The sequence below is a fragment of the Fusarium odoratissimum genome (assembly GCF_000260195.1).
Source record: "Fusarium odoratissimum NRRL 54006 unplaced genomic scaffold supercont1.10, whole genome shotgun sequence".
In the NCBI taxonomy this organism is placed as follows: Eukaryota; Fungi; Ascomycota; class Sordariomycetes; order Hypocreales; family Nectriaceae; genus Fusarium; species Fusarium odoratissimum.
Window position 1 is genome coordinate 271,572 of NW_022158696.1, and position 24,217 is coordinate 295,788.

General features: G+C 49.1%; 6 protein-coding genes and 2 non-coding genes across 12 annotated transcripts; 5 read left to right on the forward strand and 3 right to left on the reverse strand.

Moving 5' to 3' along the window:
- Positions 1 to 20: 20 nt before the first annotated feature.
- FOIG_07015 (aarF domain-containing kinase) lies at positions 21 to 2,296 on the forward strand (the record flags this gene model as incomplete). Of its 3 annotated transcripts, XM_031206354.1 has the most annotated exons (3): positions 21 to 558; positions 614 to 764; positions 819 to 2,296. In XM_031206354.1, 3 exons carry the CDS (start codon positions 245 to 247, stop codon positions 2,145 to 2,147), a joined length of 1,794 nt encoding a protein of 597 aa, XP_031063473.1. In that variant the 3' UTR covers positions 2,148 to 2,296. The 3 variants fall into 3 exon arrangements, with proteins under 3 accessions (XP_031063473.1, XP_031063475.1, XP_031063474.1); XM_031206356.1 differs by having other exon boundaries at positions 614 to 2,296; XM_031206355.1 differs by having other exon boundaries at positions 501 to 764.
- Positions 2,297 to 2,768: 472 nt separating this feature from the next.
- On the reverse strand, positions 2,769 to 2,842 carry FOIG_07016. Its single transcript has one exon. It is a non-coding gene; the product is annotated as a tRNA-Val (tRNA).
- Positions 2,843 to 3,321: 479 nt separating this feature from the next.
- On the reverse strand, positions 3,322 to 7,549 carry FOIG_07017 (uncharacterized protein). Its single transcript, XM_031206357.1, has 2 exons — positions 4,534 to 7,549; positions 3,322 to 4,486 (listed from the first exon to the last, which is right to left on the reverse strand). Exons 1-2 carry the CDS (start codon positions 7,404 to 7,406, stop codon positions 3,502 to 3,504), a joined length of 3,858 nt encoding a protein of 1,285 aa, XP_031063476.1. The 5' UTR covers positions 7,407 to 7,549; the 3' UTR covers positions 3,322 to 3,501.
- A 170-nt stretch (positions 7,550 to 7,719) lies between these two features.
- Positions 7,720 to 10,181, reverse strand: FOIG_07018 (myo-inositol-1-phosphate synthase). Of its 3 annotated transcripts, XM_031206359.1 has the most exons (3): positions 9,868 to 10,181; positions 8,332 to 9,797; positions 7,720 to 8,278 (listed from the first exon to the last, which is right to left on the reverse strand). In XM_031206359.1, exons 2-3 carry the CDS (start codon positions 9,645 to 9,647, stop codon positions 7,969 to 7,971), a joined length of 1,626 nt encoding a protein of 541 aa, XP_031063478.1. In that variant the 5' UTR covers positions 9,648 to 9,797; positions 9,868 to 10,181; the 3' UTR covers positions 7,720 to 7,968. The 3 variants fall into 3 exon arrangements, with proteins under 3 accessions (XP_031063478.1, XP_031063479.1, XP_031063477.1); XM_031206360.1 differs by having other exon boundaries at positions 7,720 to 9,797; XM_031206358.1 differs by having other exon boundaries at positions 8,332 to 10,181.
- A 4,312-nt stretch (positions 10,182 to 14,493) lies between these two features.
- Positions 14,494 to 17,891, forward strand: FOIG_07019 (uncharacterized protein). Its single transcript, XM_031206361.1, has 3 exons — positions 14,494 to 15,421; positions 15,480 to 15,581; positions 15,631 to 17,891. The coding sequence occupies exons 1-3, from the start codon at positions 15,307 to 15,309 to the stop codon at positions 17,472 to 17,474; spliced, it is 2,061 nt and encodes a 686-aa protein (XP_031063480.1). The 5' UTR covers positions 14,494 to 15,306; the 3' UTR covers positions 17,475 to 17,891.
- Positions 17,892 to 19,011: 1,120 nt separating this feature from the next.
- FOIG_07020 (uncharacterized protein) lies at positions 19,012 to 22,316 on the forward strand. The gene is made up of 2 exons (XM_031206362.1): positions 19,012 to 19,920; positions 19,971 to 22,316. Exons 1-2 carry the CDS (start codon positions 19,505 to 19,507, stop codon positions 21,961 to 21,963), a joined length of 2,409 nt encoding a protein of 802 aa, XP_031063481.1. The 5' UTR covers positions 19,012 to 19,504; the 3' UTR covers positions 21,964 to 22,316.
- Positions 22,317 to 22,470: 154 nt separating this feature from the next.
- FOIG_07021 (uncharacterized protein) lies at positions 22,471 to 23,974 on the forward strand. The gene is made up of 2 exons (XM_031206363.1): positions 22,471 to 22,688; positions 22,738 to 23,974. The coding sequence occupies exons 1-2, from the start codon at positions 22,671 to 22,673 to the stop codon at positions 23,782 to 23,784; spliced, it is 1,065 nt and encodes a 354-aa protein (XP_031063482.1). The 5' UTR covers positions 22,471 to 22,670; the 3' UTR covers positions 23,785 to 23,974.
- A 16-nt stretch (positions 23,975 to 23,990) lies between these two features.
- FOIG_07022 lies at positions 23,991 to 24,106 on the forward strand. The gene has a single exon (XR_004093433.1). It is a non-coding gene; the product is annotated as a 5S ribosomal RNA (ribosomal RNA).
- The last annotated feature ends 111 nt before the right edge of the window (positions 24,107 to 24,217 follow it).

Consider the following 24,217-nt stretch of genomic DNA (forward strand, 5'->3'; position numbering starts at 1 on the left):
CTTCGCCCCCGAAGATCGCACCCGGCTCAAGCCGAGCGATGGACGGAGGTTTGTCGGAATCGGCACACCCAAGCAAAAAAACTGTCGACTTGATTTTGGTTGACGACATGATCTAAGCCTAAGCCTGGCTTCTGTGGTGTCAACCTGTTTCTATTGCTTTCCTGCTAGCTTTTCTTCCTTAAGAATGAACAATTCTATTTTACTACATACTATTTTTCCTTCTTAAAAGTCCATCGGCAGTCAGATGAACGCCTTATCTGTTTCGGCCTTTGCGAATCGCATCGCCACTCGATCATGGACCTGTTCGACTTGTAGAAGTCAGTTGGTCCGAAGTAAGCCCTTTCGAGATTTCAGCGCAAGAGGTTTCGCATCGCGGAGAGGCTCGAGGAAAAGCAATGGTCACAAGTCCGGCCCTAAACGACCGCTGTTATATGCCTCGGCTGGTGTTGGTACTGTAGGCGCGACCGCGCTTGCATTCACCGACGACATCAAGAGTAGTTATGAGGCGGCGGAGCGTACAGGCAGAGTTGCGGTTGCGCTCGCCGTGTGTATCAACGAGTATGTGGTTACTCACCATTGGGGATAAGCGGTACGAAACTAATACGCTGAGTAGTTACCGAACAACATTAAACGCCAGAGAAACGATAGCGGACCATGATGAACAGGAGAGCATGCTAAAGGCATGTCACAAACGATGCGCCGAACGGACCCTCGTGGTGTTGGAAAAGAATGGCGGTATCTTTATCAAACTCGGCCAGCATCTGGTATGAACTCCATCAACTTCGGAGCTCGAGCGATCGGACTAATTACTCCGCCAGAGCGCCATGAATTACCTTTTACCATCCGAATGGACAAACACTTTCATCCCCCTGCAGGACAAGTGCCCTGTATCTTCACTTGAGTCGATCGAGGATATGTTTCGCAAGGATACAGGAGAAGAGCTTTGGGACTATTTCTCCGATTTCGCCCCCGAACCAATTGGTGCTGCCTCTCTTGCTCAGGTACATCTGGCATCCATCAAGGGGTCAAATCAGAAGGTTGCGGTCAAGGTTCAACATCCTGAGCTCGAAGCATGGGCACCCCTGGATCTAGCGCTTACCCGGTACACGTTTTCGACTCTGAAACGATTTTTCCCCGAATATGATCTTGAGTGGCTCTCTTCTGAGATGGATGTTTCTCTTCCTAAAGAACTTGACTTCCAAGAAGAGGCTAACAATGCCCGACGTATGAAGGAGCACTTTGCTAAGATTCCACAGCTACCCCTGATTATCCCCGAGGTCATCTGGGCTAAGAAGCGAATCATTGTTATGGCGTGCGAAGCGGGAAGTAGACTCGACGATCTGGACTATTTGGATAAGAACGGTATTGACCGAGATGAAGTATCTGCCACGTTAGCGCGTATCTTCAACGAAATGATCTTTGGTGATGGTGCACCCCTGCACTGTGATCCTCACGGTGGCAATATTGCAATCCGCAAGAACAACGCCCGCCGGGGCCTTGGACGAGGTCCTAACTTTGATGTGATTTTATATGATCATGGTCTCTACCGCGACATTGAGCTTCCTTTGCGAAGGTCATACGCCAAGATGTGGCTTGCGGTTATTGATGGCGATATGGATCGAATGAAGAAATATGCACATGAGGTTGCCGGTATAGAGGACAAGGACTTCCCGCTCTTTGCTTCAGCAATTACTGGTCGAGACTACAGCATTGTTAGCAAGTCTGGATCTATCCTCGAGACTCGGACAGCGGATGAGCAAAAGACAATGAGCGGGGCTCTGCAGGAGGGTCTCATTGTCGACCTCGTGCAGCTTCTCAGCCGCGTGCCTCGTATCATCCTTCTAATTCTCAAGACAAATGATCTAACCCGAAGCCTGGACGAGAACCTCCAGACACGGCAGGGTCCCATCCGTTCGTTCATGATCCTCGCACGATATTGCACCAAGACCGTATTCCACGAGAAGCTTGAAGAGATCGGTCAAAACGGATCATTCCTCTGGCCGTTGAATGCTGTGCGAGTGTTTGCTGCATGGGTTGGTTTCATGCGCGTGGAGATCAAGTTAGAGGCCTTTGAACTTTGGCTATTTACCAAGAGAATGTTGGGTCTAGGCAGCTTAGAGTTTTCAGGTGCGGCGTTACAAAAGTGAAAGATGACAACGAATTAGAAGATGTATCGATATAGAGTATATACACCTTGCTGGCGCGACACCCAGAGCAAATAGAAGTCAGTCACAGAAGGTTTATGATGCAATGCATTCATATCAAGTAATAATACAATTGCATTTCAACTGTACAATTATGCTGATAGCCAGTTGCTTCCTCTTTGTCTTCCAAATACGTTGAAATTCTGCATTGCAGAACATCTAATATCTGTGCATATTGAGTCTAAGAAGAAAGGCAATGAGCAAAGAGATCTATGCCTATACTTCCTTCTCGCGAAGGTACGAATCTCAATGCGATGACACGCAGAAACGCTGTGTATTGTTCCCTCTGTTGATTCGTCAAGTTCATGATAGATGTGGAACTGAGGCACAAGCTGGATTCTTCATCGATGCTACACTCACAAACAGAACCGCACGCATCTTCTTCAAAAGACTCATTTACTTCATGTCCCATTCCTAGCCTGAGATGGTATTTATAATCGTAATGTCAAGGCTAATACAGGCGTCATAAAACTTGGTGGTTCTACCAGATCAACTACTGAATGAGGCCTAACGAGGGCTAGGGTGACTCCAACGAACAACAGATGACTGAAGCTGCAAAAATGGTGGTTCCGCCCGGGATCGAACCGGGGACCTTCTCGGTGTTAACGAGATGCCATAACCAACTAGACCACGGAACCTATCAACTTGTAAATAGACCGAGGCATAGGCGGCTCATTTGCACCAGTTCGAAGATGGTTCAGGGACGACGATAGTAGTAGTAGGTAGAGTTGCAGTAATCACTATGTAAAACGTGAGTTGGTAATCCAGGCAAACAGAATTAGGTATGTCTAAACACCGAAGGCTTCCTCTATAATTGGGTAGTGGAGGTGGCGCTTCTGTGGGAGTTAGGTATGACATCTCGTTCACCGAGACGGCCCCAGTTCGATCCTGGGCAGAACCACCATTTTGGCAGCTTCAGTCGCTTGTGTCTTGTGTTATGGACATAGATAATGGTGGTCTTCTTTCTCCCTTTGCAGAAAATGGTCGCTGTAGAAGCAGGGACCCAGGAGCCTGATAGTCATACATAAGCTTGAGTCAGTATGTGACCACATTACAATCACTAAACTACCTCCGGAGGCGATGTTTTGTTGAGATAACCATGAATAAGACAACCAAATGTGGATGTTAGACCAGCGATGCACAGGCTTAACAAATGAATTGCTATATTTAACACCTTAGGTATAGTATCGCTATGATATCATGTCTTGTCCATCCCAACTCCGCGCCATCCCATGTTAATGTTTCAACCCTAACATACATGAACCGAATAAAAGAACGAATTCCGTTCTACGCCAGCTTATTCAAATGAACCCTTACCCAATAAGCCACCCACGACTCCGACTCTCCTCTCTGCCCCTTTAATCTTTCTTTCTTCTCTCTTTCGCTCATTCTGCTCCAGCTTTGCTCGTCTCTCGCTGTCACGAGCAAAAGCATGTACACCGCTCTTCTTGGTGGCTCCCTTCTTGATCTTGGCCTCCTCACCAAATCCGCTCGCTGGTGCTGGTGAACCAGAGCTTGTGGTAGAGGCTGTACCAGATACAAATGAATTTGTAGTGGCACGGCGAAGCAGAGCGGGGACTTTGAATGAGGAGTTTGATGCTGTTGCAAAGGCAAGGCGGCCAGTGCTAACGTTCAAAGAACCACTGCGTTTGAGACTGATGCGATCAACGACCGCGACACGGCCACGGCGGGGGTTAGAAATATCATTCTCCTTATCGCTGCGAGTTTCTGTGGTAGTATTTTCTTCGTCTTCGCTGTCTGACCCGACTTCAGTTGCAGGGATAACTGAACCATGGGGTTCTTCCAGCAGATCGGACAAAGTCTCGCGAACTTCACCAATGTTAGAGGGCTTCTTGCCATCCTTGGTCCTACGCAGATAGCCAGGGACCCTGTTATCCGCAGGGCCGAGAACCTTCTGAGGTTGGCTGTCAGGAACAGTCTGAGCCTCGCTGCTTTCATCCTGAGACTGGGACTGTGAGGATTCAACAATCTCCTCCGGTGCATCCAAAAAGTCCATTTCATCATCACTGCCACGATCCTCGATCGTTCGTAAGAAGGCCTGATTACCGGGGTTCTCAGCTATCTTCTTGACACGTTCGTCGGAAAATAGAGCCTTCTGCATTTTAGCAAACTGTCGACGCTTCATTCGACGACGAGCCTCGCCATCATCGTCTGAATCGTCAAGGTCGTAGCCTGCACCTCGTTTACGGCGAAGCATGCCAGTCGTGATGTCCTTGAAAAGCTTCTCGACCTGCTTCTCATCTTCTGCCTGTTCTCGAGCGCTATGGAATGTCAGTCTTGTTGTAAATGATTCTGATGTAGTACCTACGCATATAAAGCAGCGAGTTTGGCTCCGTCAATATCGTTATTAGCAGTGTCGTCTATGATGTCTTTGAGTGAAGCGGCAGACTCATTGTCACTGTCCTCGCCATCTGCACCACCCAGCCCAGCATATTCATCTTCGGATTCCTCAGCTTGTTCCTGAACCATCTCTTTTGCCTTGCTGTTCTTGTGGTCAAACTCGGTTTGGAGACGTTTCTTATGTTCGTTCTTGGCACCCTCCTTCAACGCTTCAAAGACGTTATCAGTCTTCTCTGCAGATGCCGGCTCTGGTGTTTCCTGAATGCGTTGAGATGCCTCTATTCTGCGACGAAGGCGGCCACGGCGGACGAGTGGTGAAGCTTGGGTCGGGTCGTCGTGATCGACCAACATAGTCTCCGTAGTCGAAACTGGTGCCTCGACGAATCTGTTCTTTAAGGGTGTTTGGTCTTGGAGCCCACCATCCTGAGTGAAATCAATCATTTCGGAAATTTGAGTGCTCTCTTCCCGAAGCAAGCTGTCCAGGCCGCGCATCTGAGACTGAGAAAGGTCGAGGGCGATGTCTTGAGTATTCTTTTGGCTGTCTATGATCATGTCCTCCATGGGCTCGTCCATGGTCGCAGAGAAGTTGGAGTCGGGAAAATGATCAAAATCGGGCATCAACGATTGGGTTGGACCGTTGGCAGAATTCATTTGGCTGTCGTCCATGGTACCAGCGAAAATCTGCGTGAGGCCGAGACCAGCCGGCCCCTGCACCGGCAAGCCAGGGATAAAGTTCTTCTTTGCTGAACGGAGGACTGATCTAGGTGCAGTTGGAGATTGGGTGTTTGGGACTGTTGGTGACATGTGGACAGTAGCTTTTGGTCTGGGTGTCATTTCGACTGTGTCCTCCTCCTCGTCGGAAAGAACAATAGGCTTTCGCAGTCGTCTATATCTCGTAGCAGGGAACTCTTCGATATCGTGTTGAACATCTTGACTGGCGATAAGAGTTGTATCATCATTCTCATCAGTGGAGGCCTCAGACTCTCCATCTCGAGCCTCGACTTCGACCATGTTATTGCCATCTGGTTGCTCCTCGTCACTAACTTCCTCTTCATCCTCAGATCCGGACAACTCAACAACTGATCCTTCTCCATCAGCTTCGTTTCCAGATGCCTGATACTCGTCGTCCTCGCTATCATCCCAGGCCAAGGGGTCAACTTCGCCATTCTCCTTCGCTTCCTTCTTGGCGGCTGCTTTCTCTTTTTGCCTAATCATCTGTGCCTCCACTCTTGCCCTAGCGACAATGTCCTCAGCGTCTTGCATCTGACGTTCACGCTCCTCTGCGGTCTGAATAACGACACCTTGAGCCTTTAGCAGATCAACTCTGCGGTCACGCTCTACCTTAGCTTGCTGCCGAGCCTTCTGGTATAGATAGGCCTGGAGTTCGCCTGCTGTCATGCCGTGGTTTTCGTTCTTTCGCCTTGTCTCCTTGCCGGGAGATTTTAGTTGGGCAAGGGCGCGTAGCGCCTGAACGGAACTGGGTTCTTGTGCTTTCTTTGTTGGCGCCATGTCGAATACAGCTCGAATCTTGTCCTTGGTGGTGGTTGTGATCTCTAACTCGTCATCCGAATCCACCATGGTCACGTTGGCTCTCATAGGTGGAAGCTTGACTCGAAATTGGCGCCTCGGGTTTTGAACGGGCTGTTCCTGTTCGGTTGGAGTCTCCACGGCCTTTCCCTTTCCTTTATCTGGTTTGAGCTTGGTTGTCTCAGCCAGGCTGTCTATAGTTGGCAAGTCGAATTCATCGTCATCAGCAGCAGTTTCTGGGCCTGTAACGGCGGTGGCAGTCTCTTTGGAAACTGGCGGAGAACTCGGTGGTGTATCGACACCCTGCATCTCAACATCGCTGTGTGGTGTTGGGACCCTGCTCGAGCTGGTAACCTTTGGTTCTGGTTCACCTGCTGGGCGAAAGTTGAAACGCTCAAATAAACTGTTCTTGGTAATCTTCTTTCGTGTCTTGGCTTCATGTGCCAACTGCATATTTCTCGACATTCTCTGAGTTTCTCTCTTCATCTCCTCGATGGCCTTCTTGCTGGCTTTACGAGCACTGGGTCGCTCGGCCTGTGTTAGTCGTCGGCCGCCTTCATCGTCGGTAATACTGGAATTATCGCCATCCGAGACCATCTCTTCCATCTCCTGGGCGACTTTCTGTTGTTTTGCACGTTTTTCGGCCTCTTTTTCTTCTTTAGCGGCATCTTTGTCACGCCTCTTTTGTCTGCGGCGCTCCAGCATCGCTTTAAAGCGATCGGGTTTGAGGGTAGGCATGTCACCCTCAGAATCAGAGCCATTATGCATCGATCGGGTTGGCGAAGGGCGAAGAGGTGATGATACGAAAAGTGTTGGGCTGGAACCACGAGGGGTGCGTTTTGAGGCCGGCGACGAAGGTGCCTTGCGAACTAATCTTCGGCGTGCAACAGGAGCGCCATCTTCTTGCGATTCAACATCAGGCATGCCAACATTGTCTGCCCTCTCCACTTCTTCAGTCGCCTTCTCTTCTGGCTCGTAAATCTTCTCTATGCAGTCCCCAGTGGTTTCTTTTTGCAAAGACGTATTCCCGGACTCCTTTTGTCGCCATGTCCCTTGCATCCTAGCCGCCAGCTTGCCTCGTGGCCTAATTATGTCATTATCCGATTCATCGGACGTTTCTTGATCAGGTATGGTCTGTGTTGGTAGGTCGAGGTGATTTTTTGAGTTGTTGCCTGTGTATTGGTTTGAAGAGGATGTTTCGTCGTCACTGCTCTCAAGAGCTGCAAGTTGCGCTTTGAATCTGGACTGTGGTGAAAGTGGTTCGGGAGTTCCACCCTTTGAGAAGCGGGAGGAAGCTCGTGGGGGAGTAGCCATTGTGATACCGATGGTAGTTATGATGTAAATAGAAAGTGGTCAGCGAAAAGATGAAAACAACAAGCAAATTAACATCTAGTCCTTGGGAGCGAATAATTTTCTTGACATAAGAGTGGATGTTGATCTGTGAGAATGATGGAAACTCCCAGGTCTAAGTGGTAGTGGGGAGCTTAACGCGACGCGCGGGCCATGGAAATGCGTTGGCGTGGAGAGACGCGTTGATACGCATCAATCACGCGTAAAGTTTACCAGCCACGGTAAAATTCAATTAACACCCTTGAGGTCCAAACGCCTCAGGTCTGGATACATGGCGAGGGCCAGTCATACATTCAACATATCGTGCGGCGATATTGCAAATGACACATGTATATCGTGTTTTCGTATATCATGAGGAGAATGGCACAATTAAATTTGGTTGGCTATGCGGCTAATTGATCACTCCTCCGTTTTTACAAATTTTTCAGTTTTCAAATACCAATATGAGCATCCGGTAAAGACTGTCCTATAAATATCCCCCCACTAAATCAATCAATGTCAAGAGCATGAAACATATGCGTGACGACTAGAAGAGCTTGTGCTCAAGAGTCATGTCAGATTCCGGCTCGAGGCCAACGCAAGCACGGAAAATGTTAGTCAGAGCAGCACGCTGCTTGGCTAGTGCATTGACAACGGGGGTGCCAGGAGGGGTGAGGGGAGCCTTCAGCATGTAGCTAAGGACGCTCAGGACACTGTGGAAGCTCTTGTATTCGGTAGTAGCAGTACCATCAGAGGATACAGCCTTCCACTGGATACGAGACATCATCTCGGCAATGATGACCAAGTCAATGATCAGAGGAGAGGCAAGAAGGGAGTCCTCGCAGATGTTGAAGAGCCTGAAAATGGTCAGTCGCAGTCTATTGTCTTCGAAACCTTGACATCAACTTACGAAATGGTCTGGTGACCGCCCATGAAAATCTCGGCATAGTATTCGTCAAGAGCGCGCTTGTTGTCAGCAACAGCGGGCATATACTTGATTACAACACAGTGGTCAGGGTGCTCGCCCTTCTTGTACAGAACGTGGTTAGCCTCAACCATGTCATCAACGACGTTGGACTTCGAAATTTCCTTGGAGCGGAACTGCTTCTGGGAGCTCAAGTTCTTGCCATCGTTGTTGCCAAGATGGTTGTAGCTGGCAATGGATGTCAATTTAATACCAGCGTTGATGAGGAAATCAACCAGGGCAGACTTCATCTTGGTCTGGCCAGACTTGAAGTCATCACCACCAATGAAGGCATTGTGCTTCTCAGCAAGCTCGATGGCGCCAGGGACAAAGGTGTTCTGTGGGGAGCCATTGATGAAAGGGGCTTTCTCAAGAATACAGGCAACGGCAAAGACGGTTGAGGGAGAGACCTCCTCGTGGCCCTGCTCAATGGCCTTGAGAAGGTTGTCAGCAGTGTCGTTGACGCCCTCAATCAGGTCGGCATATCGCTCAGTATTGGCAGTCCACATGATGATGACCTTGTCAAGGCCGTTCTTGGCCTTAAAGTCACGGATGTCCTGGCGGATCTTCTCAACGTGAGCCCAGCAAGCCTTGGAGCCCTCGAGAACGTTATCAGCACGGTCCTCCTGATTGGCGGCAATGAAGTCTGGGTAGTAGATGGAGGGAAGGGGAACCATCTCGGCCATCTCCTTCTTGACCTGGGCCTTGAGGGTAGGCTCGAGGACCTGAGCGCGATCCATGGCCTGAGCCAGATTCATCTTGCTAATGTCCCAGCCCCCAATGACAAGGTCGTTGGGGTGAACCATGGGGAGGATGTTATGGAAGGGAATGTTGATCTCCTGATGGGTCTTGGCATCATGGCCAAGCTTGAGGGTAGAGCCCATAACAACAGAGCCGTAGTAGTTGGACTCGCGAGGACCCTCCTTGGTATCCCAGGCGAGCTGACGGCGGTTGGCGAGGATGCCAGCGGTGACGGTAGTGCCGTTGTTGCCTCCGAGGCCAACCAACATCATGCCGACCTTGGGGATCTTACGGTCGACCTTGAAGTCATAGAGAGTCTCATTTGGAGTGGCGACATACTTGCCATTAGCATCAACGTCAACCTTGGTAGTGCGGTAGGTGTATCGGGAACGAATTTCCGCATCAGTGTAGGTGACGTTGGGGGAGTTGACGGTGAAGAGGTCCTGGGTAGCTGAGGAACCTCGGCCGTTGTAGACCGCCCCGTTCGAGGAGCCCGTGCCGACTTCCGCGTGAGGAGCCATGATGAAAAAGGTGGCTTTACGTGGAAATTTGCAAATTGATTGAGATTGGACGGGTTCTGTTTGAAATTTGACCTTTACTGTTCAAAGGTCGAGTCCGCTGAGCCTCCGGAATCGGCTGAGCAGCGGGCTCCTGCGAACGGGTGGTGCGTCCTTTTGTGAGGTTAGCATTTGTCCGTTCATCTTCACATCGTCTTTCTTGGGATTTCATTAGGTGACTTACGAGTTAAGAAGATTGGAAAACGTCTTGACGACTGTAGTGACCAAGGGTCAAGGCCTTGGTCTTTATGATAAGAGTATTTGGAGGGGGTTTGTTGATGGCGGGGTAGCGGGGTAGATAGATGTCAAGAGAAGGAGATTTTGATAGGAAACAAGTGTTTTGAAAAGTTTGGAGATGTTATTTGGCTGATTGTAAGTTGACGAGGTTTGTTGGTGAGGGAAAAGAGAGAGAAACGGAGTGCTGTTCGGGGATGGGGAGGGTTCAAATATGGCAGACTTTGGGAGACGTACCTTGCTGTACTGCCACTTTTCCCTCGCTTGGCTGTCGTGGACGTTCGGGCGGTGAGGTTTACAAGGAGCCAATAGTGGAGTAGCGATATTCTAGCGGCTGGGGACGCGGAGAGCTCGGAACAGCGTGTATTGATGATATCGAGCTACTGTAAGCTACTGTATGTTTTCCATGCATGTCTGTGGACACCTGATGCTAGCACACATCCATTGAATTCCTAGAACCGAGAAAAAGGTATGGATAGCGTCTCCATCCTCCAGATTTTCCCACATTTCTCCCACGATTTTCATCCATGGAGTTGGGGTTCAGTTGGCGGAGACAGCTTCAAACAAGACCTTATGAGTGCACGGTTGACCCCGACTTATCAAGGGGTTTCTTTCCTTTCCCTCGGATCAATATGAGTGTACGGAGTAGGCATGTGCTAGTTGTTGATATTTGTTGAATATGTTTGATTTGGCGAAAGCGCTTTCGTAAACTACCGCCCATGCTCGTGCAGCTTAACCCTGCCTTGTAATCCTCCCTCTCCCGAACCATTGGCTTGAGCCCCTGACGTTGTGCATCTCTCTCAGCATTCGACAACTTGACTTGACCTTTCTTAGCCCGTGCGGGACAAAAGCAGTGGGCCTGTCTCTAAGCATAATAAATTGTCTCATCCAATGCTGTCGACATCATCCAACTTGATTGGCTCTACCCGGGACCCTCGGTGATCATACAGGTCTGTCCTAATGTTGTTGGGTTATTCGGCAGCAAGTCAAGAGCACAGGGCCAAGCTTGAACAGGTAAAAGGTCTTGTGTATTACAGGCTTTATTAGCCGTCGATGACTTGTTGTTATGACTATGAACGAGTATCTTTGGGTTCGCGATAAGCATTCCTAGAGACTACTGGAATCAATAAAGATTTCAGAACCATCAACCCACAAGACTGTTGACGTCTGTTCCATGGACAGCGAAACCCATCTGGCAAGTAGCGTTCGAAATTGATTCTGATTAATCAAATGTCATCTCTAGGGTAAAAATAATCAGGAGACAGAAGGACCTTTGGATGATGATCCCGATTGCTGGTAGCATGTTGCGTGCATTCTTATCACAACGTGTACTTGCATTGACCAGGTAGGTATCCAGAGTCTTTGAAACAATTGGCTTACAATCTTGTCCAGCTGGCGAGGATCATCTACACTGTCACTCGTTATCTCCTGCCGGTGTCTGTCGTTGATCAACCTCGATCAACCCACGCTAGCCCAGCGCCACGATGCCCCAGAGCCTTCAGCGACTAGAGGAATGAATGCGTTGGATGTTATCGTGACATAGCTCTCTCAGAAGGGCCGCATTCTTCTTAAATTGTAGATCTCAAGGCAATTGTTCTTCACATTGGCTGGTTGGGAAGTAGCTCCATTCACATGTAACGAGGAAGTGCAGCAGAAAGATGCGACGCCGAGCCGAATACCCACATGGCTTCTGTATGGTGTTGAGATCGTCAGAGAATCCTGGCCTCTACAATGTCGTCCCTCACCGTCTAATGCGGGAGAAGCTGGTACATACGGGACAAATCGCCTTGAGGGAGTATCAGGAGAAGACGTGAAAGAGTGGAGTCAGATACTCCAGCCATTCGAACTGACCCTCGAGGACAGACAGCGAGACCTCTTCAACGTCGGGTCCCATGACCATAGCAGCTAGCTTTATACTCACTGACTATGGCACATTTCTAATTCTGGCTTCCCATGTCTGGAACCCGAAGGAAAATATAGCTTTCTCCGTCCACAGGCTGACGTTTCAGCCGCGACCTCGAAATAAATAATACAAGTAAAGTCTTCGTCTATGTGTTGGCCTTATGCCACAACATTCGCAGACTTGATTCAAATCCAGGGTCCAGAAGCCGTTGCTATAGTTGATGACTTGTTGACGCATTTTTGCTTGAAAGGCCCATGTGCCCGAGACTGGTCACGATAGCCGATCGACGATCACGCCTCAGAGACTACTCCAGTCTCAGCCATGTCATATAATGCCAACTGATTGCCCTTGGAGAGCCCTGAATGACGTGCCAAAGTCAACCTTATAGGCAGACGGGCCAGGGGTAATTCTCAAGCTCATGACTAGCTAGTCCAAGCTAAAGTATCCTGAACTTGAAGTCATTAAATGTTTGATAAGGAACTGGCAAGGTGACTTCAGAGGCTCGTGTCGACATGGCGCGTTACATTTGAAGGTCCCTTATAGACTGAATGGAATTTTTACAATGTCATCGGTTGCGAAGCCCATATTGGTTGATGAAATCAATTGACCGAGAGGCATTCGTGTTACTGAGTAATCCCCAGGCCTTTGATAAGGTTGATAGGGAAGTATTTATCATAACAAGGCGTCTTGATGTGTTAGAAAATCGCCAACCCCCCTCCATCATGGTTGATCACCAGGGGCAGCTCTAGTCCGCAAGCATGTTAATCGAGGGCCAATATCCGTCAACGATCGTGGCGGCAGTTTTGCAATTCTTCTAGCCTGACGACACTGAAAGTTTCCAATTGTGGCGCCTCAGCTATCGATCTATTGAAAATTAGGCCAATGCGTGGCTGTCGGATTGATTGCAGTCCGTGGTCATGGTCTATTAATGTCGTAGCAGGTTCTTGATCTCCCGATCAGAGACCTGAGACAGTGGATCATCGCTTGTAGCCTGGTTTCTCTTCTGCAAATAGCCATAAGAAGAGTTGTATAGTAGATCCTGCCCGAAATACGCAGGTACTCAAGACCTTGCAAAGCAAACGGGTGCACTTGCATTGAGCCATCATCTGCATCAACAGTGACATTTAAACCACGAGATAGAACCTGCTGTATTTGGTGTATGGTGTGAAGATCAGCCACGATTCATCCACGGCTTACCCACCGAATGAGTGCAGGTAATTATTCAGGTCAACCCCCCAGTCACATTAGACGAGCCAATGGAGTAGGCAATTATCATCTGGCCGTATCAATTATATACTAGCAAGTCGCACCCATAATCCAGCCATGTTAAACACGAACTATATGCGATAACTAAACCAAGTTTACTCCGTAGAAGCATGTCTTATAGAAAACTTGGCGAGGAGTGGCCATGCAGTAGCAATGCCGTCAGAGAACACATTGATTTGCAGAGATGGATAATTACATAGCAGTGGCCATATTACCAGAGTTGGATTCACAATAGCGACAGGCGGAGCTTTCACACCACACCGCGAGTAATAAAAGAAACATTAAATGAGGCAGATCCCCTTTCGGTGGACGTCTGTCTAAAACGAGACTAGTTTGCTAGAGAAGCCCCTTCATTGGACAGAGCTGCCTGCAAGGTACCCGAGCTGTCGACGGTTTTCAGTGGATCTTCTTGACCTTATCCATGAGCAACAGTGGATATGGCATCAATGACCAGGTTACAGAGAACATTCTGTGGCGTTCATCCCATGACTGATTCGGCTGAGGCCGGGCTCAGTCTGGCTCGTTTCTTTGGTTCTTCGCTTTCGAATGCTGTGTTGTTCATTTTAATGAGTTTATTAGGGCATCAGACTTCTGGCCACTGAGCTTGACGCATGCAGGAGACTGACGAGACGCAAACGAAGGAATAAGATGGATGCAATCATTGTTGATGTTAAGGAGCCAATTGCGGGCTAACATCTACAAGAGGGACTCTTCCGCTTTAGATTATCATCCTCCAGACTCATCTCATGCATGCAGACAAGCGGCGGATGATCCTAACCGAACAAAGACTTGTTGCCCTTGTTTCCCCATCCTCACAAAGAGGCATGCAACATTGATTGATTAACAAGCGAGGCAGCAAAACCTTTTTGAGGGATCCATTGATTTGGAGTTCATTGGTGTTCCTGCCAGTCTTTCTGCCCTCCCTCCAAATCGATAATTGAATTCATTCTCCGTAATTCATGTCTCATTGCCCTTTTGCCTCCTCTTGGGGGTAGGGTGGACGCTGTCTTGGGTCCAGAAGCTCCAAGGAAGCATTTAGTTCCGGAAAGCTTACTGGAATGTGGTCTACCGTGTTCCTGGAGTCAATGGAGTCCCAATGATCTAGCCAAGACAATACGAGAGAAAGTTTGCTTAAAGCAGTAACGGAGGATCCGTCCGTAGGTACTAAGCCACTTGTCAACATCCAGAGCGCTGGGTACTAAGGCTGGCTGGGCCACTTCGACAACAATCCACAAGCAACCTATAGAAGTGAACGCTTCTCAAGAATAAAGTAAAAAATGTCGTCGCTCTTGTTGTCTTCAGCACAAAACACAAAGCTCCGTAGTGCCCGTGTTGCAAATTCCACACCGCACCCACCGCAAACCCGTCAGTTTGCGAACCGTCCTTCGCCAACCAGGGGGCTAAAAGGACAGGAGACAGGGCCTCTCGGCGAGCGCAACTTATTAACTTGTTAATGAACAAGGGCACCAGCACCAACGCCAACACCAACGCCAACCAGGGTCGGGCTCCAGGATAAGCCTGCATCTCAAAGGCCTTTAGTTTGGTCAAGGGTCTCCTTTAGCATCAACCCGCCCACTCTCCCTCCACATTCGAGACACCATATGCATCGTCCCTTTCTTGAAAGTCGACAGCTGATCCTCTTTCTATCCTTTCACGTCACAGGTGTTTTAGTATCGTGTTTCGACTCTTGAATCTGATTCCCTTCCACTCCAATCGAATCTCAATCTACTCTTTAGCTTTTCATTACACGATCAACCGAGAAGTGGCTCATCCTCTTTCTCTCACGTCTCTAGCAAATACTTCGACGCCAATTTACTTCCTACTTAACTCAGCCAGACGAGATAAAACATTGCGATTATCATTCTCCACGATTTTGCCACTAGGAAAGAAGGAAAAGCCCTCTTTGAACAGTACGACAGCCTTTATGCGATCAACAAGTGCAATCGCACCGACATTTGGCATCCTCAATCTACTTCACCAACCCCAGGGACACCGGTCGCAGAACGGGCCTGGGGTACGAATGTAAAAGGTCTCACATAAAGCACCATCTGTGAAACCACCGCGACAAGGCATACGGTTATCTCTCATACGTCATTTTGTCGAAGGCGCTTTCAGGCATTTGGAGAGAAACCACGGCGACGACTCAATTACATTTGAAGGCGGCACATAATAAACTCGACTCCGTTCCCCCTAAGCAGCACATCAGCTCACACCGCCATCATGGCGATCCCACGAGAATCCATGTTCCTCCCGACTATCAAATGCTCGTCATGTAATCGGGAGGTGGAAATCTCTATGATGGGGGACCATGTTTGTGCACCCCCAGCGCCCGAACGTAAGAAAATATCATGAGTGTTTCGTTGAACCAGTGAAATGAACTAATCGTCCCAAAGTTTCCCCTCCACCAGAACGATATGAGGCGTATACACCATATAGTCCAGCGTCCCCTGAGAAACCAGGGCGCATACCTGCATCATTAGATGTCAATGCAGCCAGTAAGTTGCGATTGTTTAATACGCATAAACCCAGCTAACAACACAGTAGACCATCCGTTTCTGCGCCAGGGACAATTGACACCAAATAGTGAGCCGCGCAGCACATCACCAATTAACGAAATGGAATGCTTCTTTGATGACGTCCCAACACCACATGAGGATGATTTGATCCTACCATCGCCGCGCCCAGTCGATCGTCCTGGGGCTTATGGAGGCTTTGGCGAGAAGAAGCATGGGCCGGACTTCCAGCCTCGTTCTATCAGCCCCAACGGAGGAGTTAACACGACTTTGTTCAAGAGAATGGATACAATCGCCCCGGGACCATTTGATACTATTCGCAGTCCCTCGGCTCTGTCACCATCTTTTCCCAAAGAAATAACGGAAGGCGGCGATAAGTCAGATGACTTCCTGAGTGCATCACCAAAGGATTACTTTAATCCTCGCAGATCTGCATCCCCAACAGATAACAGCAACAGTAGTCCATCCGCCCCCCCTCAAAGACCGACAAGAGATGATTACGAAGGTTTTGGTCGTCCTTCGACAGCTGAAGCGAGACTTCAGCCTCAGCCCTTGGGAATGATGAACCGCTCCGACACATTTCCCAAGCTGGGTGTTCGATCGGAACCCCCCTTACGAACTCCTTCTGCACCTGGTACCAAGCCTGAGCGCAAGGCAGCCGGTGGCCCTGGCCATGCATCCAAACCATCCATGGGACCTGATACTTCGCGAGCCCCGCCGCCACGCAAGAGTCTCCTGCACCCGTCAAAATCTAGCAAATATTCAGGGTCCGTCGATCTCGCTGCCGAATTCGGTGTGAACAACCCCTATCACACACCGTCAGACTCGACGTCCTCTGGATTTTCCACTTTCAGCCACCAGAGCCATGGTAGTTCTCAAACTAGTCAGTCAAAATCTCATCCCCGACGTGATCCGTCCGATCTCTCTGCTATGGACGGCCTGATGGAGGACCTCGAGAGCTCAATGGAGGCGTTGGGGACCAAGGATCCTCGAGCTGGAACCCCTCTGCGGGCCCCTTCACGTACAAGGTCGCCTCTTGCAGAATCGCCTCTCGAACTATCCCCGAGAGGTGAACGACCCAGCTCTGCCACTAAAGATGAGCGTCGAATCGAGATTCCTCTTCAGCGAAGCGATTCACAACCGAGACCGCTTTACGCAACTTCCCCTCAGGACCAGATTCATTACGACAAGGCCCCAGAATTAATGCGTGCACATACACTTCCTCCACCTACTGCGCCTCCCGTTCGAAAGGGATCCCAGGATCCCGTGCGATCTCGAGGAAACTGCAAAGCTTGCGGCCTTGCCATCACAGGCAAAAGCATCTCATCTGCAGATGGAAGATTGACTGGCAAGTACCACAAGGCTTGCTTCGTCTGCACGACATGCTCCGAGCCATTCACATCAGCTGAGTTCTATGTTCTCAACGACAAGCCATATTGCGAGCACCATTATCACAAACTCAATGGCAGTCTCTGTGGAAGCTGTGAGAAGGGGATTGAAGGACAATACCTGGAAGATGAATTTTCCATTAAATATCATATCGGATGTTTCCGGTGTCTCGACTGTGGTCGATCTCTTTCTGATGGCTACTTTGAAGTTGACGGCAAATCATACTGCGAAAGAGATGCCTGGCGCCGAGTACAACAGCCTTACCCTCCTATGAAGGCGCCTCCGGGCAGATCACCGTCCGGCTCACGACCTCCCATGATGGGTCTTCCAGGCCATCCAGCCCAGCGGATGGGGCCAGGTATGGGACTTCCACGACCTCCATATGGCATGCCGCCCCCCGGGAACCGCCTTGCACCCGGTCTCCCTGGACCTTCTGGTCCTCGACCACGAATGAACAAGCGCAACACGCGACTTGGCATGATGTAACGACCTGATTAAAACCCGACCCTAAGCGATGATACATGGACCATTACTTTATTTGTAATATCACTTGTGCGCACAGAACGCAACATACTCTGATTTGATTGTTAAGATGCTGGGAGTTGGCTAGCATGCTTTTTTGTTGTTATTATACCCCCTTGTTTTAGAGCACCCTGCACTCTGTACAACATCATACAGCCTTTCCCCGCCCTCTTCCTGAAAACAACGGCATCGGCATTGGTGGGATTATGTCTCCTGTTCTTGGTGCCACTCAGGGAAAAGTCTGGAGTATGGATGGGGTATTGGAGATGGAGTATTACAGGCTTCAGCATCATGGCATTATAGTGATTCTCGATAGGAGCTCACTCATAATTGAAACACGTCTTAAAGCTCATTACCGCGAATATCGGAAGTAGAGTCTGGTGGCATTTGGCCCTTGAAGTGGATGTGATTGATGGGGCACCACATCCCATTTGTGTCCTCAGAAGGCGTCTTTTTGTGTTTCATAGGCTCAAATTACAAGATTTATACCCGAGCAACGTCGAATCGGCAAAGTCCTCTTGTGTGGCAACTGTTTATAAACATTATCCCACCAGGCCACAAAAACAAGCCAGGAATCATTGGCAGCACCCACCACAATGGGTACTACTTTTATTCCCGGACTTAGTGACCTGGGGAAGGTAAGCAAGATATCACGTATTCGACGTCTTGCTACAGCTTTAGACAAGTTCTGTTCAAGAGCATGTCACAATGTTGGCCGTACTGCCATACTCAGGGGCAGCCGAGAGTTTGGATCCAGCCGAGCGTTGTTCAGGCCTATTATTTTTAATCTTTTCAACGGAGCTTCTACGGGGAAGAGGTATAGGTGGGCAAGGACGAGCAGCCCATGGCGCTTGGGGAGGACCCAAGAAATGAGCTGAGGGGATCAGGCAAAGTGGATGTAGGGGCCTCAACTCCTGTGCCTGATATAACAATTTCTTGCGACTGGTATTTGAAGCGGAACAGGATGGCCATTTTAGTAACCGTATGGTTGAGCCAAGGTTTGCTACATCTGCATAATGAGTTTATAACATGAGGGTATCTAAACCGAAAAAAGTCCAGACCAATAGATTCCTTAGGTCAAAGGCTGTTGAAGTCGACAGAATCTTAATCATGTAGTCACATTAAGGAACATCCGACTTAGTCCCAATGGACATACTATCACAAAGATAGGAACCTCAAGGCTGTAAGGGTTGGACAATCAATGATAGGCGAAGCCACGTGTAAATGAAAATTGACTGCCAGGGATTCAAGAACTTCAATCAGGGGGATGAGTCTTGTAGGAACTGATGAAAAATACCAAATAAAACCTTCTTGCTCCCTTAAATATTGAATGTCTTGAATTCACTTCTAATCTGCTAGTATTGCCAATCTGATAACTTATAATGGTTGACAATATTATACGGATGTGCTACCGTAGGTAGGTACACCGTCGTTACGCCACTTCCATGCTACGCTCAACCCCTAAATCGAAACCTTAGTCCAGTTACAGTACACGGGCTATCGTTAGCCCAATCCAATCCAACGCCTCGTCATCCACACCCATTCCATGAACTCTCCCTTAGGTTTCTTTTTCTCCCTTTCTCCGTTCTATCATACGCAACATTCTCCTAAACGCAGCGCCTGGCTTTCTTTTCTATTTGTGCATTATTTACACGTGTTTGCACTTCTCAACTTCTCAATTTCCTTGGCTATCTTTGAAAGAAGCCGCGTCACTCCTTCAATCGGCCTCAAGGGGACTTCTTTGCGACCGAGCGATCAGATATTCAAACGACTAGTAGACGGCACTACGTACCTCCTAATGAATTGCATCCCTTGCATCGATCCGACCGAATACACTCGTCTCAGCGCCTCAGCTTATCGAGCTATGCACCTCTGATCTTTTCCGACCTTGCTGACCACTTCGTCCTCAATTTCGACACCAAGTTCGATTCTCTTCTGCAGTACAACTAATTGGTCGCTCCCTGGACCAGCCAACTTCAAGATCTACCACCATCATGAAGAAATGGCATCCGCAAAGCCGCCGCTTGTTCGGCGCCAAGCTGCGGCCGAGATCTATGATAATAATTGTCTTTGCTATGCTTGCTGCCTACTACCTCCTGTTTGCGCCCAGCACCAGTATCCAGGTGGTCCCTTCCAACTCAAAAGGCCCAGCTTCGCCGCCACCACCCGTTACTGGAAATGGAGAGCCTGATACCGAAGACCAATACGGTGCCATTCACCGAGAACTCTGGGAACTCACGGCTGAGGACCTCAAGGACTGGCATGATCCCACCGATGGCGAGGACCCCAATGATATCGAGCCCGGATTTGAGACTGATGGAAAGGAAAGAGGTTTTGGAGATCTGGGCAAGCTCCAACATGAGAAGGATATGAGAAAAGAATGGAGACACGCTTATTCTGTTACTTCTAAGTGAGTATTGCTCACATCCAAAATCCATACATGGACTAACATGTTTCCAGCTTTCCCCATTCAAATCTCATCTATGGAAAGACCTTGGCGAATTTGGAGAACCAAGAGGCTCGGCCCGAAGAATTCAGCGTTGATCTCAAGTTTGACCCAGATGCCGACGTGGAATACAGCTCTGAAAAGCCAGTTCGCTATGACCCTTACCCAAAGTACAACAGTGCCGCATGGAAAGACGCTGGGTACGCCCAGTATTTTCCTTGCAAGGGTGCAACTGGGGAACCCGTCGAGGATCTGCTCGTATTCAAAGGTAGGCCTCGCGAATGGCCTCTACCTCGATTTGGTAGCTACGATGCTTTGAATATGGATCCTAACCTCTGCTGGGAGCGTGAGACTCGACTTGGCCCCTATGGGCTGCATCGCCAGTTCAAAAAGGTTGGCGGTGAACCGCAGCCACTCAACTTCGATAACGTCAACTGGGGAGACCTTCAACGAATGTGCCTCCACAGAAATGCCCAGCGGTTTGATATGAACCGAGAGCGTGTCAACGAATACCTTAACATGTATCCCGAAACTGTCATTGGCCCACAATTACCAGAGGAACCTCAACAAGTCCAAGAGCCCGCTCCAGCACAGATGGCAAAGCGAGATGCCCCCCTGGAGCCAGAGCCCAAGAGTACCCCTGTCTCGACGAACCCAGGCATCGCGCCTGCCCTGACCAACCCTGAAGCTATCAGCCAGTTCGCAAGTCCACAGAAACATCCAAGAAGCCCCAGGAATCCAACAACCGGCTATGTTTCAGAACCTCGAACTGCTATCCTTCTTCGATCTTACACTGGCAAGGATTATACAGAAAACGACAAGCAAAATATTCGTTCACTAATATCCGAACTGTCTCTAAAGACAGGCGGTCAGTACGAGGTCTTTCTGCTGGTGCAAGTCAAGGATACAAACCTCCGCATCTTTGAAGACGACGATGTCTACCAGACTGTCCTCTCGCAGAGCGTTCCTCCTGAGTTCCGCAGTATGACAATTCTCTGGAACGATGACATTGTTTGGAAGCTTTATCCAAAACTGACAGATCCCGAATCGAAGAACGTCCACACTGCACAGTGGCTTTCTGTTCAGAAATTTAGCCAAGACTACCCACAGTTTGATTTTGTCTGGAACTGGGAGATGGATTTCCGTTTCACTGGTCATCACTACCACCTCTTGGATAAGCTTGGAGAATTCGCCAAGAAGCAGCCTCGAAAAGGCATGTGGGAGAGAAACGAGCGATGGTATATCCCGACATTCCACGGAGGTTATGACGACGAGTTTCGCCAGGACATTGAGAAACGGTACGGCGATAATACTATTTGGGGCGCCCCTGAATTTCCTTTTATCAACCCCATTGGGCCCAAGCCTCCTGTTGCGAGTCCCAGTCAGGACAACTACGAGTGGGGGGTTGGTGAAGATGCCGATGTTGTCACTGTCTCTCCCATGTTCAACCCCATCAACAGCAACTGGGTCATTGCTAATCAAGTTTGGGGCTACAATGACTCAACTCACAAGTCGCAAGATATTCCCAGGCGAACCACAATCGTCACTCAGTCTCGAGTGTCGAAGAAGCTACTGAACATCATGCACGTTGAGAATCTTCGTGGCAACCATGTCGCCTCCGAGATGACACCACAAACAGTCGCTCTCCTACACGGCCTCAAGGCAGTCTATGCTCCTCATCCGGTTTTCATGGACCGTGACTGGAAGGGCAAATTTCTCAACAAGTGGTTCAACCCTGGCGAGAATGGAGAATGTGGCGGCCGCGGAAGCCCTATGGGCTGGGGACGAGAGCGAAGATACATTGGTTCAACTTGGTACTACCGGGCGATACCGCCCAACCGACTGTACAACAATTGGATGGGCTGGCATGATACAGGCATCGGTGGCCCGCAGTGGGAAGAGAAGCATGGACGACCATGCTTACCCCCAATTATGCTTCACCAAGTCAAGAATACGGAGCCAACCAGTGATAATCATGAAACCACCTTTGAGTTAGCCTACGGTTAAGCTTTTACTATCGCCTTAGCAAAGATTTGCTTCATAGGCAGGCTAATCAGACATGCTATATGACTGGATATCATTGCTTCTCGTCCTTGGGTCTTTCGTGTCCTTTTAATGGTGGCCAGTGCCATATGTGTGCGATTTTTTATAAAGGACCCTGTTGCATCGTGTATTAGATATAGGGGGGGCTTGAGAGATGCGCATTTGGGTGTCAGGAGTTTGGAATGCCTAATTTTCACATATATCAGACAAAATATCAAAGAACATCAGTTCCAGCGCGTGAATTAAGCGTTCTTTCAGTAGAGGTAATCAAGTAGCAAGACGGACCGAGAACTAGCCAGCCAGGAATGGTGTTCTTGCTTGTGATGCTGTGACGTGCCTTGTTGTGCCCGTCCTCGTCATTCCCCGTCAAGAAGTAAGTACCTAGATATCGAAGGTACTTGGGTATTCAGTGCTGGAGTTCGTTCATCAGAGTGTTTGATGGCGCAGGCCTTGGCCCGAGCTTTTACCGTTGCCTCTCTCGTCGTGAACGTCACATCTTCATCCGCTCAGCGATATTTCACAAGATTTCACCATCGACACAGTAGTAATGATTGTTGGTTCTGTGGCCAAGGACTCATACTGACTCGAGACGACAAAGTATTCTAAACAAGTGATATCTCCATGGCAAGTGCGTTGCGTTGTATAGCGGTCATGCGCATTCACCCTATACCATGAGCCCCCCTCCAAGTGTAAGATTTCATCAATCCAAAGATAACGTTTTGATCTAATAAATACCAGACACCTATGCCCAAAAGGTTTCTTCTGCCAAAACGGGGCACGCAGTCATCGCAAACTCCTGCGACGTTACCGCGTTTCCAGTCAACTCCTCGATTTGCCTCCTCTGTTCCGAGGCCGACACAGGCAAGAACCGGCATAGATATTGAAGACGTTGAAGAAGTAGGAGACAATTCACAAGAAACCCTTCCAGGGAGTGATGAACATCAAATTCAGCTTAGAAAGCATGACTCAATCCATGACTCCATCGAAATCGAGTCTGACGATGCCACTGCGTCACAAGGTGGCAGCATAGCCATTTCAGATAACGAACCGGACGCTGTTCTTCAAGGCTCTCTGGACCTTGAGATGTCTAACTCTACACCTTGGCCATACGAATCTCCCTCATTGGAAGAGCGGGAACCGAAACGGCGAAGGGTATCGAGTTCACCTTGGCGAGAATCTAGCACACCAAAAGAGCAAGGCAACCCAGGCAACGAATCCCCAGAAGAGGTTTACGAAAGTGGACATACGCCATCAGAAGGCTCTACACAGAGTATCCAGGATGCCATCAATCTCAACAATGAGTTAAAACCGCTTCAGCAGCCAACCTTTCAGGCGCCACCGCGCTTCAAGCCTGTTGACCTCGATCCCGCAGTAGATGGCCTCCCAGCAGCATTCTCCCCCCAACGTCGAGGAGAGAAATACATAGCTGGTGGGTTAGCTGCTGAACTACAAGGCTGGCTCTCTGAAGTCAAGGGCTGGGAAGGTGCGGCACCAGCGACAACTCTGACCAAGAAAGTGATTATCGAGGAAATTCGACCAGGCCGGCGAATGTACCTAGTCAAAGCGCGGACCGGTACATCTGAAGAGAGTAGATACCTGCTTGCAGGCGAAGGTAGGTTAACAGGCCTTGGCCAGAGGATGCCGGTGATCCTTGGGAGTGTTGTTGACGTGGGACAGCCTGTATGGGATATTGTGTTAAATGGGCAGGTTTGGACAGTTGCGTGCGATTGGGGTATATCTGAGAGCGGGAACAACGGTAAAATGAAACATCTCTCAGTTGTTTGAGAAGCGGTTAGGTTTCAAGAATGTATCCTGTTGCCATTGCGGGCAGTTATACACAACAACCTCAAGGACCGACCAGTCGCTTTAGAATCGAGCTGCTACAATACAACCGGCTCTTTCGTAACCCCAACATGTATATATTGCCAATCTCTCGAAAGAGATAAATCTTCTTCGTTCATGAGCTTACCCAGGACGCCCTCTAGGCACATACGACCATACCTGCAGTAGAATACGGGATCCCGTCCGCTCTCCCATAGTCAAGCCTGCAAGGGGCGGATTAGTAGTTGGGTCGGTGACGACCAGCGAATACCTGCTGTTGTATGTTTTTTTATTGCTTGTTATTTTGTTATTTGCGGCCATGAAGTTGTCATTTTCGACATGGTGATGCATCAAGTGGTTGTTATCGTGGCTTTCCACTTCAAGATTGAATCTGTCC